Source organism: Mastacembelus armatus, chromosome 12, assembly GCF_900324485.2.
Source record: "Mastacembelus armatus chromosome 12, fMasArm1.2, whole genome shotgun sequence".
NCBI lineage: Eukaryota > Metazoa > Chordata > Actinopteri > Synbranchiformes > Mastacembelidae > Mastacembelus > Mastacembelus armatus.
This window is the reverse complement of record NC_046644.1, coordinates 6,497,612-6,510,475: the sequence shown is the minus strand read 5'-3', so window position 1 is coordinate 6,510,475 and position 12,864 is coordinate 6,497,612. Positions and strand designations below refer to the sequence as shown.

General features: G+C 37.6%; 1 protein-coding gene across 1 annotated transcript in view; it reads right to left on the bottom strand.

The window, feature by feature from the left end:
* The window catches only part of lrrtm4l1 (leucine rich repeat transmembrane neuronal 4 like 1), a 113,090-nt gene extending 108,792 nt beyond the window's left edge, over nucleotides 1–4,298 (bottom strand). Inside the window, exon 1 of the mRNA XM_026297780.1 lies at nucleotides 4,239–4,298. Coding sequence (XP_026153565.1) covers nucleotides 4,239–4,298 — 60 coding nt within the window. The remainder of the gene's footprint in view (nucleotides 1–4,238) is intronic.
* Between the last annotated feature and the right edge of the window lie 8,566 nt (nucleotides 4,299–12,864).

Sequence of the window (12,864 nt, the reverse complement as noted above, 5' to 3'; positions counted from 1 at the left end):
ATTGAAATACCTTTCATATTTTCACCAAAACAAATAATCTGGTGTCAGCACAGGAGTCATGACTATCAGTAAAAGCCTGCATCTCCAGTCACATGTAGTAACACTGTCATCATGTCTTCCTGGGGTAAAGAAAGAGAGTCTGGAGGGCATTTTAAAGACATCAATCTATTTCCACTGCTAAAGAGCTGGGGTGGGGGTGGAGTTGAGCGCTGAATTGGCCCGAGGGTAGCACACTATCATCTTGTAGTGATTTCATTGCCACTCTCCCAAACTACACATGGTTATATGCAAATGAAACAAGTACTACATAAATGTTTCTAAATTTGAAAGCATTTCCCTTAGAAAAACAATTTAACAGTATCACCCAGACAACACAGTGCCTGGCAGCTTGCAATAATAAGCTGCAGGAGAATATGGGAGCTGTTATTTTAGCTTGTGCCTATCAGAGGGCATGCTAATTAAATTTTTAATGCATCCATCTGTGCATTAATGGGAAATAGTGATGCAAACAAAGGACAAACAATAAGGTGTGGACAATCAGAGACTGATGATTATATGTCTATGTAAAATTCCATCCATCTATTATCTACCCGCTTATTCCTAACCAGGGTCAGGGGGATCTTCTGGAGCCTAATCTATGTAAAATTGTTTTTGAAAATGTATTTAAAAAAGTTTAAGTGAGTGCAAAACAGCAATAAAATAATATCCAAATGTATAATCTGAGGTGGGAAAGAGAAAAAAAAAAAGAAAAAGCAATACATTTTTTCTTGTTATAGTAATTAGGAACCCTTGTTTTTCTGCTCTGCCTGATCCAGGCTGCAGTAGGTACCAAAGTTTGCACTGTTATAAATCCAAAAACAAGTTACCAACAGGGGAAAAAATCATTTAAAGGATAAGCTTGCCAGCACTCTAAGGATAAAATAACTTGTACAATGATGGGGGAGGGGATTGTTAATAAAAAAACATGTAATTAAACTTAAGTATTAAATGAAATTATACAGTCAGCTGAATATTTAGTTAGAGTACACTGACTAATGTTTCCACACTACAAATGAAAGTATTTGCACAATGTCTGATTTAAAGGTACCAAAACAGATCATCTGTGTGTTTTTTATAATAAAAACAGTTTAAATAAAACTATTTCAGGGTATAGAGAATAAATCCCATTATTATACCTTATCATCATTTTCAACAAATCCTCTAAAGAAACCTAATTAACTCTCTGTTTACCCACAGCCTGATACAACTTGTGTCACCGAACTCCATTATCATCCAAGAGCACATAAAAGAGTGGAGCAGAAATGGGTGACATGCTCCTCTACAAACATGGCTAGTTTGTAGAGGAACCACCCAGATTTTCCCTCTTTCCTCGCCTTTTTTGTATTTAACCAAACTTTGCAGCATTTTCCTAACCTCACATAAGCACATTTTGCCTAAAGATGACAAAGCTCCAATTATGCATTAACTGCCTGCAGTCAATATGTGAGGGAAAACAAATCAAAATGTTGCCAATGAATGTTTTATAGATGGGTGGTCTTTACAGATTTAAACAGGCGGCAGAAACTCCTATCTATCTAGGCACTAGGAGTGTTATAGGCCAACATAACTGTATCTACACATCATGGCTCAGATTTCCTAAATCTAGTGCTTGCTCAGCACTGTTGCCAACTTAGCAACTTTTTCACTAGATCTGGCGACTATTCAGACTCGTTTTAGTGACTAAATATCACACAGGAGCCAAGCAACAAATCCAGTGACATTTTCAGCAGGCATCAGCTACTTTCCCGCACTTGCTCACAGCTCTCCAGCTCACATAACACCGCCGGCTCACATAAAATATTGGTTATGTGAGTTTGCCAGGTTTCCACGACCAATCGGCAGCGTGTCTCAAACATGAAAGAGGCGCTCCTGAAAAGCAGCAGGAGGGAAACACTGAGGTTATAGATCTTGAGGATGATGATACTGGGTTCTCTATGAGCTGTTTCATGAGCCTGTTCCATAGATAAATTTACAATGGATGCAGCATGCTGTACCCTGTTAGCTGATTACACACTATAACACAATGGCACTGCATCCTGTAATCAGGCTTTACATTCATTTTCTTCAAAATCTCAAAGTCTCAGGCTTTTAAATAAAGAGCTTACTTTCTATCTACTGTAAATACTTCCTGTGAGGGATTCACAGACATATCTTCTAATTGGGTACATACTTTTTATCTTTAGGCTGAGGAGCATAGGAACATATAGTGTTTATCAGAGCACTGGTACACTGAACTACACTTTATGTTGATTTACTTAAGTCTAAATGATATTTTATTTCCAGTTCGCAATGATGTCTAGGCCAAAACCAGTGTATTATTGGAAAAATAAAAATCATCTAGATTAGTTGGTATGACATTAAAAACATTAACATTGTGGTATGACATTAAAAACATTAACATTGCAACTGTTTGACTCTCCTGTCGGTCCTAGTGAGTAAACTGTAATCCACACACTGTTGGATCCGTTAAATGAAAGAGCTGCATCTGAGCAGAAAACCTTATCAGTACTGTCCTAGAATGATCGTCTGTTGAGCTCTGGAAATCCTTTTATCGCTTGTCCCTCAACAGATGGGTCAGTACTGCTGGAACCAGGAGGATTTCAGCAGTATGAAGGACAGTAAAGCTTCCCTGTTTCCTGCTAACACAGTAAACAAAGTATACATTAAGTCATACTTGGTGACATTCAGTAGGTGCAGATCATCTTAATATTTAAGGACGTTGTCGTATTATTGTGTAAATATATAGTGAAGGATTACTCACTTTGTTTAAATCCATCAGCTTGAATCATCTAACATCTGTGCAGTTGGGTGGGGGTTTGAATATATACAAAAAACAATTCTCTCTTCTAAAGTCATTTTTCAGCTTGCTTTGTCATCTTGGCTGTTTTAAAATGTCTTTCTTGTTCTAGAACACAAATTCCAAGTTCACTTCAGGTCTCTTGTTCATCACTTTTTAAGCTGATGTGGCAAACTTGTTAACAAACAGTTGTCATTCAGCTGGAGTGATGTTCCTGACAAATGTAAGTTCAACATGGGCTTTCTTTCTTGCTTTCTCTTTGGTCTCTAACAACCCCCGAGAGAAATATGTCTTTTTAGCTTATCGCTAATTGTGTCTGTCTGCTGTTTGGTACTGAGCAGAGAGTGCACAACGGGGTTGTTTTGGTCTTTTTTCACTAAAAACAGTTGCCTGCTGTGGTCGAAAACAACACCATGAGAGCAGTCAGACTGTACAAAACAGCAAATCTCTGTTTAGGTCTGGTGCATTGTTATTCAACTAAATCAAATGTAACCACTTTAACCATGATGATGAACTTTCTTTGGCCTTAACCAAGTAGTTTTAGTGGCTACCTATATGTGACCAGGTAAAACAGCTAACTGAAAAGCCTGATCCTCCCTGTATTGTATCTGAAATAAATATACCAGTAGATACTAATATGACTACAAAATTCATGTGATTGTTTTGATGTGATGTTGACAACTTTTGTCTTTTCATGTAACACACAAAGAAAATGTGATAGTAGTTACACCCACCGGCCACTTTATTAGGTACACCTTGCCAGTACCAAGGTGGACCCCCTTTTGCCTTCAGAACTGTCTTAATTCTTTGTGGGATAGATTCAACAAGGTGTTGGAAACATTCCTCAGAAATTTTGGTCCACGTCGACTTGATAGCGTCACATAATTGCTGCAGATTTGTCAGCTGCACATTCGTGATGCGAATCTCCTGTTCCACCACATCCCAAAGGTGCTCCATTTAGATCGGTGGATGCCATTGGAGTAAAGTGAACTCACTGTCATGTTCAAGAAAGCAGTTTGGGATGATTTGTGCTTTGTGACATGGTGCATTATCCTGCTGGAAGCAGCAATCAGAAGATGGGAACACTGAAGGGGCATGGTCAGCAAAACTACTCAGGTAGGCTGTGACATTTAAACAATGATGAATTGGTACTAAGGGGCCCAAAGTGTGTTGAGAAAATATCCCCCACACCATTACACCACCGCTGCTAGCCTGAACCACTGATACAAGACAGGATGGATCCATGCTTTCATGTTGTTTACACCAAATTCTGACTCTACCCTCTGAATGTCACAGCTGAAATCGAGACTCGTCAGACCAGGCAACATTTTTCCAGTTTTCTGTTGTCCACTTTTGGTGAGCCTGTGTAAATCGTAGCCTCAGTTTCCTGTTCTTAGCTGACAGCAGTGGCACCCAGTGTGGTCTCCTGCTGCTGTAGCCCATCTGCTTCAAGATTCGACATGTCGTGCATTTAGAGATGGTATTCTGCATACCTTGATTGTAATGAGAGGTTATTTGAGTTACTATTGCCTTTTCTCATCTCGAACCAGTCTCCCCATTCTCCTCTGACCTCTGACATCAACAAGGCATTTATGTCCACGCAACTGCCACTCACTGGGTATTTTCCCTTTTTCAGACCGTTCTCTGTAAACCCCAGAGATTGTTGTGTGTGGAAATCCCAGTAGATCAGCAGTTTCTAAAATACTCAGACCAGTCTGGCACCAACAACCATGCCCCGTTCAAAGTCACTTAAATCCCCTTTCTTCCTTATTCTGATGCTCGGTTTGAACTTTGTCATCTTGACCACGTCTACATGCCTAAATACACTGAGTTGCTGCCATGTGATTGGCTGATTAGCTATTTGTGTTAACAAGCAATTATTGAACAGATGTACCTAATGAAGTGGCTGGTGAGTGTAAACAGCTGTAGCAAAAATCTAAAAGAAAAATATTTTTATTGTAAAATAGCATTTTTTGACACCGATGTTGCAAGTTCAAAGTGTGACTGACACCCTTTGGCAGGCACTTTATACTGTCCCTTATGGACATCAACACATTAATGTGTACACTAATGACACTAAAAAAACAAAACAAAACACGATATTAGGTATCATATATACAGCACAGATATAGTGAAGCTGTGTACTATACACACTGAATCCGCCCACTAATAATACAACCATTAGAAACAAATTACATTTTTCTCTGATATGCACATATTTGCAGCCAGAGAGCCCTTATTAACAAATGGCTTGCTCAACACTTTAACAAGGATCTTTAGACAGATTGATTGTCCAAACAACTCCTCACCACCAACTGTTTTGGCTACAAGGTAGCGCAGTCAGTATCAGTCTAAAGATAACACTCTTATTACTGCTTGTTTCCAACATAATTAACATTATTGACCCCTACAGTGGAGCTAATTCACATTCATCTTGCAGTGATTTGTTTTGATGAACACTTTCCTTAAGCAATCTTCTGTGTGAACCACGTGCACAGATTGCATTCTTCACAATTTAGAGACCTGATGCACATAGAAAACCATAGTTCCCAGAACATTTTGGGTGTCAGTTGTCAGAAGTCAGCTTACATGTCAGAGTATGCCCTGTGCAGTAGATGGGCATACACTACAGCCCTGTCAAGTTCATATATATATATATCAATCTATCTTTAGATATATATATATATATATATATATATACAGGTAGTCTGGGTGAAAGAATGTAACATCAATTACCAAGCCCTGGGAGAAAAACATGACAGATTTCCCACAAAAAGAGACCACATATCATTTAGCCTTTGTTGTTCCAATGAGCTTCAATTTCCATTTATACATTTCAAGTGCGCTATGGCTGCAGATTTGTATTAGAAGCCCAGTGGGGAGGATGAGTTACACTTCTCTCATAACATCAGTTAAATGCAATGCAAATATTCACTTTAGACTACAATGTCACAGACTTATTTGACAGTATCATTTTACAGCAGTAATTAAAATCACTTTTTCCTTATATGAAGCAGCAACAACTTATTTTATAGGACTCCCTGCAAAAGCATTTTGAAAGACAAACCAGGATGTTTTATGAGTAATGCAACGGCAAATATACCTGCTGTTATCTTCCACTGAAAGCTTTTCTCACTAAGATTTCCTTGGACTGCAATGTGCTTGGTCTGCATTTTTCTTGATTTAGGCCCAGCTTATCTTAAGCTTATAGAGATGTCAGCAAAACCCCCTTTTAATAGCGCAATGCTCTTAATTCATTACCAAATGTAAACTTTGCTGCAGAGGAGAGTAGGATGGGCTGGGGCTAAATTAGAGGGTGTATTCTACTCAGCTAATTACTCTGTAAATTCAAGCCCCCCTTGGGAAAAGAAAAAGATCAAAACACTCAGATGTTTCTGTCCACATTTATTAAATCTATCTCTCCCAAAGGGTGTAATTTCCCATCATTTAAATATCATTTAATGATGCTTTTTTTTTCAGAAAATGTAAATTTTTTTTAATTGTTTTTCTGGTTAATAAGACCCAGGAATGAAAAGATGTCTGAATAGTTAGTCAGCCAGCGACACTACTGTCTCTACTTTATGCTTCCCTAATATAATCCAACCACATAAGACAGTTCTAAACCAAAATTTATCTACCAAAAGATGTTGCCTGCTGATGGGTTTATTGCTTAACGATTCTGCTACAGTCAAAAGGGGAAATATTCAGCTACCTGCCTGCAATAACTGATGATTGAAGCCACTGATATAGAGCTGTCACCCTGTCACGCTGCAGGCTGATGGAGGCGATGACCAAAGTTCTGGCAAACTGGTCATTCAACAGAATCCCATAGCTGAGGATGCAACAACCCAATTGCTGCTTCTGTCTGCAGCTCCCATCAACCCTCTTATTTTGTTTGAAAAGAGACATTTCAAGGTCAGCCGGTGACTGTTCAACTGTCCAGGCTGTCGCGTCACACACAAACAAACATCTAACAAGGATATATTTTGTTCTCTGTGTCACAGTTTTGTATAATGGAAGGCTTTGGGGTGGCCCTTTAAGATCCCATGAAATGCAGCCTTTCTGGAAAACAGTGACTCTGACAAGGAAAATCTATATTTTTACTATCAAACACTCCCTAGAGGTTTATGAACTGCATCTGAAAGCCCTTTTTATCTTCTGGGTTGACAGTCATTAGAATGGATTCTAATGGCAAACTACTAAAAGCAAAAAGAGAAGGTGTCAAAACATATCAAAAGATTTGATGAAAATCTCACAAAATATTGTAAGTTTTTAGTTTTATTCCTGCAACATTAGGGCTGAATGTATCATTTTTAGCCATGTCAGTCAATATTTTAGCAACTATCTATTTAAAAACCATAAAGTGTAATGCCTCAAGAAAAATACTCTTATCAGGTTTGGTGCACACACAGTTCTAGGGAGAAATTTAATACATTTTTCATCTTAAGTTTTTTGGTTAATGACTTTTGTATCGGCAGCACTTTGTGTTCAGCAGTAATTAGCAAATGTTAGCATGCTAACATGCCAAATTAAGATAGTATACATGATGCATGTTATATGTGGAAAATATCAGTGTTAGTGTCGTTGCTATGAATACTGAATCATTTGTATAATATTTTCTACACAGCCATGCACAGCACTAAACCTGAATTTTTAAGTAACCCTGGGACAACTCGCGTAATTTATTTCACTTCAAAACAACTGAAAAAATCATTTGAAAATGCACAAATCTAATAATTATTACTGTTCCTGGAGCAAAAAAAAAAAAAAAAAGGTCTGGGAAAATGCCATTAAGAATAATAACTGGACTTCTCTTGAAATGCTATTTGTAAAAAAAGGAAAGTCTGACTGCATGTTATCACCTCGCTCTGCTCATCTGTAGGTTAGCATTTGCACAGGGACCAAACTGCAGTGTATTTTTGGTCTGCTTGTCGTGGGTGGGATGAGGAGTTTGTGTTCACTGTATTTTGCCCTTAAAATTTTATTGCATTTTGGGAGAAGGCAGACTATAACTATACACTCCTGAGAAAATGATAAACAGGCTGACTGTGTTCAGTTTTTGCCATACATACATGTATACATTTGGAATAGAAATGTGCATTAAAGACATGTAATATGTAATTATGCACTGATTCATCTTTAGGATTGGGACATATGTGGTTTGGAGTCATGGTTTACTCAGCTCTGCTTGTTTTCAGCATCCTTGGCTTCGACATGTAATGTGTGTAATCATGCTCATTCATTTATAGAAAGCAAGACTTTATTCTCGGAGTCTTGTTTCACATGTTGATGACGGTGTGCTATTAGTGTAGTAGCAAAATAGATCATCATGAGTATGCACAGTAACTGCATACAACATAGGATTTTGCTTTCAGTGCATCATCTTACATTTCTCTGTGGAGGTTGGTGAACATTTTTGCATGATGTGGAAAATATAGCCCTTAAAAGAATTAATATTGCTTTTATTTGTACTGATTTAAGTAATGGTAGTGAGTGGATTAGAATAGATTAAGTGTTCACATTGATGATCCAGATAAAACAACACCAAGTGAGAGCTTATTAATCCAGTATGCAGTGGAACTTGCAGTATCCTACATATGATTAGTATGCACGGCCATTAGCATAGATTGGCTTGCTCTCCTTGAATAATAAAGACATAAATGCTAATGCATGACAGGCTGAGGAATCCTTCCTTATAGCAATATTTTTCATGTAATACAGATTTGTAACAAAAAGAAGAAAAAAAAAAAACCTGGCTGACAAAATACAGTTTATGTCACACTAGTGGCACCAGAGACATGAAATCATTTTTTTTAATCACATTAATTAAAGAAATAACAGAGGTGCATCTGAAGCAGGTTTTGTAGAGTAATTTGTTTTCAGAGCCATTTATCTTCAGTGGAAACCATACTGAAACCAGTATGGTTTCCACTGCACAGGACTGTAATAATGTCTGAGTCATGAACAGATGGAAATCCAACTTCTGAGAAAATTATAATGGCATTTGAATGTCACAGTATATAGAAATAAAGATCTTGGGAGGAGACCAACAATGAACAAGGCAGCCACTTGGAACACTACAAACAAGGCATTTTTGAACATATTAAAGTTCTTAAAGTTGCATTTTCTCAAAACAAGTAAAGAAATATGACTATAGAATAGTTCCAGCCATCCAACCTCACAAATCTTCTGACACTGACTGAAATGTGTTTCTTTATGAGCAAAGACTTTTCACATCACTTTCCTTAACATGGCAGGCTAAACTGTGATCATGATAAACCTGCTAAACATCCACATTATCACTGTCACTGTGAGCATACTGCATCAGCATTTAGCTCAAGAGCGCCTTCCATGGCTGGACATGCATTTTTACTTTTCTTAACAAATAAATGATATATGTATGTATGTGCTGTTGTTGCCTTATTAACAGTAGGTGACTTAAAATTTACCACTGTAAACATCATGTCAATTTGTTTCAGAATTCAGAAACTAAACTTCAGAACACACTTACTTTTTCTCAGAAAGACCAATGAAAAAATGCTACTCTGGATTATTTCACTTGTTTTCAGGACTTAGTCATAAACAATTTGATAAGATGGTGAATTTTGCAGTTAAGATTCAAAAGCAATTTAATGCAAGGAAACCCATGGTGGAGCAGGGCTGAGGTGGAGATGTGGAGAGAGAATAGAAGGAAACTGTGAGTGCAGCAGACTGAAAATTGAGATTATCTGTTGAAGCGCGTCAGTGTGAGGGCACATGTTCATCATCAGTGTTTGTCTTGCTGCTGCCAACTTTCAACTCCCTTAATTCTTGTCCTTGCAACTGTTGCATTGGAATGAAACCAAACAGGGATTTCAGTCCTCACGGCTTTCTCTCTGTATTGTCTTGTACTGCATGTGTTCTGTCATTATTTAATTAGTCTTATTGCAACTATATACAGTAGGTTTCAGAGAGGTAGAAGAGCAGACAGTGTGACAAGTCAAAACAAGCAAGACACCATGTCTGATTGTTGACTTTTAATTACAAGCCATTTGTGGCAGAGTAAATAGATTATGCATTGGAGATGTAATATGTGGGTTTTGTTGCTGCAGTATTATCAACTGAAAACAACTTGCATAGTGAGTCATACTGCATGCGGAGCATGTGGAGCTGCTGTAGAGAGGGGAAAAAGAGACAGATGAAGGGAGGAGGGTCGGGAAGGAAGAATAAAGCGTTATCTCACTGATAGGAGCAGAGATGCCTTGTCTGGAGAAAATTACCAGCTGCTACAAGGGGGAATAGAGCGTGTAGACGGGGCTTGTGATGTGAAATCACTCCAGCGGTTTGTGGCCTGCAGGGAGCTGTGTGGGGACAGGAGCAGGGCAGTGAACGATGAGTGGCAAACAAGCAGTTCACTCAGTGACGCTCTGCGTACGCAGTATGGACAACTTGGGTTGGAGGTTAAAACAGCAGAGCAGTGAACTCTCCAGGGAGGCAGAGAAAGAGTAGAAACAGCAAGTGCGGGTATGTGAAAGACTGTGTGTGTGTGAGTGTGTGGGTGTGTGCACTCTAGAGAAATAAAAAAAAAAAAAAAAAAAGGAGAGGCAGCACCAGACAAAGCAGAAAAAAATGTCACTGATTTATCCTCTAATTACATATGATACTTCTTTTGATTAGGTGATATAAATAATTTTCATTTTGTCATACTACTTTGAGTTTATGCAAGTTGTGAATAATTATAATTATAGATAATCACACATAATCACACACCAAGTCTTTGATGTTGAAATTTCAAATTAAAACTATATATTTCCCTTTGTGTGTAATATTCAACACACCATTATTTCAATGTGAAATTTACATAGCCAATATTATTTTCTAAAACATAACAAACAATACTCTACTCCAGTATTGTATTGCACATCCGTGATGCTATTAATAGACACAATGTTGCTATGAGCTAAAATTGAATGTCACCAACTCGCAATAACCAACACGTTGATCATTTATCAGGTATAATGTATAGTCTGTTCACCAGCTTGAGTGTGATTAGCACTAAAATGACAATCTCAGTTAACTGTGCAGGTATTTGGTCTTACAGCAAAGTATCATGCAAACCGAAATCTAAAAGCTTCTGTACAGTATACGTAGCAGTGTGTGAGGCTTTTTGTGACATTGCCATAAATACATTATAAGCTATGATGTTTCTCCATCTTCAGCTTAGACAGCGTTTTAGCATTTACACTCACCATGAGGTGAGTAGATAAATACTGACATTACATGTGCCGTGTGTGTGCACCTTTTAACAAAACGCCCTTTTAAACTGTGCTTTTTATGGTTCTTTTGACATTCTGCTCTAAAACACTCAAGAGTGAAGAGTGAACTGGAGAGCTCAGATATTGAGGAATGTAGTGAGTGAAGTTGACAAAGATTGGGTAGCCGATTCCTAACCCCGGGCCCAGGTGTGGACTGAAAACTGTATTTGGGCTGTATTTCCAGATGTATTACCAAAGATTGTCGGACAGATTCAAATAAAGTCTGACAAACTATATATCATATGAAAGCAGAAAGTCTCATGATTCAAATGGTATAAAGCAATTTAGGATTGAATTATCACAGCGATTATAGTTTCTTAATGATAAACAAGAGTACAAACGCTGAAAAAACGCCACTCCTTACCTTTGTTTTACGGTGGATTTTATGGTAGATCTACATTCCTCAGGTTTTTGTGAATCACTTGAACCCTCAATCACAACTTGTTCGTTACGTTTTACAGCATAAATCAATACGAAAACCAATGGGAGTCACAACTCAGAGCAAAATCCACCCAGAGGGAGAGAACAATTTCTAATGACAGTAAAATCAGCCAGTCGCACTGTTTGTCAATGATGACTGACGTATGTTGTAGCCAATGAAAAGCCCTTTCGAATGAGGTGTCACATTGCATGGTGGGCAAAGGGGCGGGGGGCATTTAAATAACACCACATACATGGGCATGCACGCACGCATGCACGCACGCATGCACACACAAACCAAAAAATAATTACTTTATTACTTTTCTCCATACAAATTAATCACTTTATTACCTTAATAATTAATATTAATTAGTTTTAGGCGAGGATTATTCAGTAATTTTTATCGAGCTTGTGTCTGTGTAAGTGTACAGTATGACCTAGCCATATTCTGACTGTTTTACAATAAACTACAAAGTGTTTCCTTGATGAAAGGAAAGTGAAAATGAAAGGACAACAGCTAGTTTAATTTGGGTATGCATTTTTTGGCCTTGTGCACGAAAAGGAGGGGGCATCTAACAGGGTAGTCAAGCAAGAACAGTGGTCAAAGGCTCATTGATTGCCCATTAAGCAATTTAGCTCCATTTTAAACCTATTATTCTGCTTAATCTGCTCATGTGACTGAAAAATCATGCAGGATATTATTTAGTGAAAAAGATCAGTTACTGGATGACTGCATCTCTGCATTAAAAAATATCTCTTCAGCATCAAGTTTGCATTTTTGTCCTGAATTTCCCCTCGAGTATTAATAAAGTTTATCTTTATCTTATCTTACCCATCTTACCTAGTAATACCTACCTGTCACAATGGTTTTTGCTGTCATGCATAAACAAAAGCCATCCATCAGCAAACAGACCATCAAGAGTCACATGTATGTTTAAGTGCAACACAAGTCACAGTAAAAACTTTTTTCAAAATTTTTCTCTTGCCTTATATTTTATGTTTTTATTCAATTGCCAGTATTGTATGTTTTTGTGTTTGTGCTTGCAAATGCAGAATTCAATATTTTAATCTCAATATACAGTAAAAAAAATTACTTTATTAGATTAACAGACACAAAAAATTGTAGTAATAACTTAAACTAGTTTGCTTTTCTTGCTCATTTTTTGGTGAAAATATGCAAACCAAGAAGATTACCAGGAGGCAACTCAAGGCTCATGCTCTCTTGAAATTGAAACTGGTCTGCTACTTTTTCAGGCTTCGTATCAAAAGTGAACTTTAATTTTTTCCCCCACAAATATTATATATATTTATATA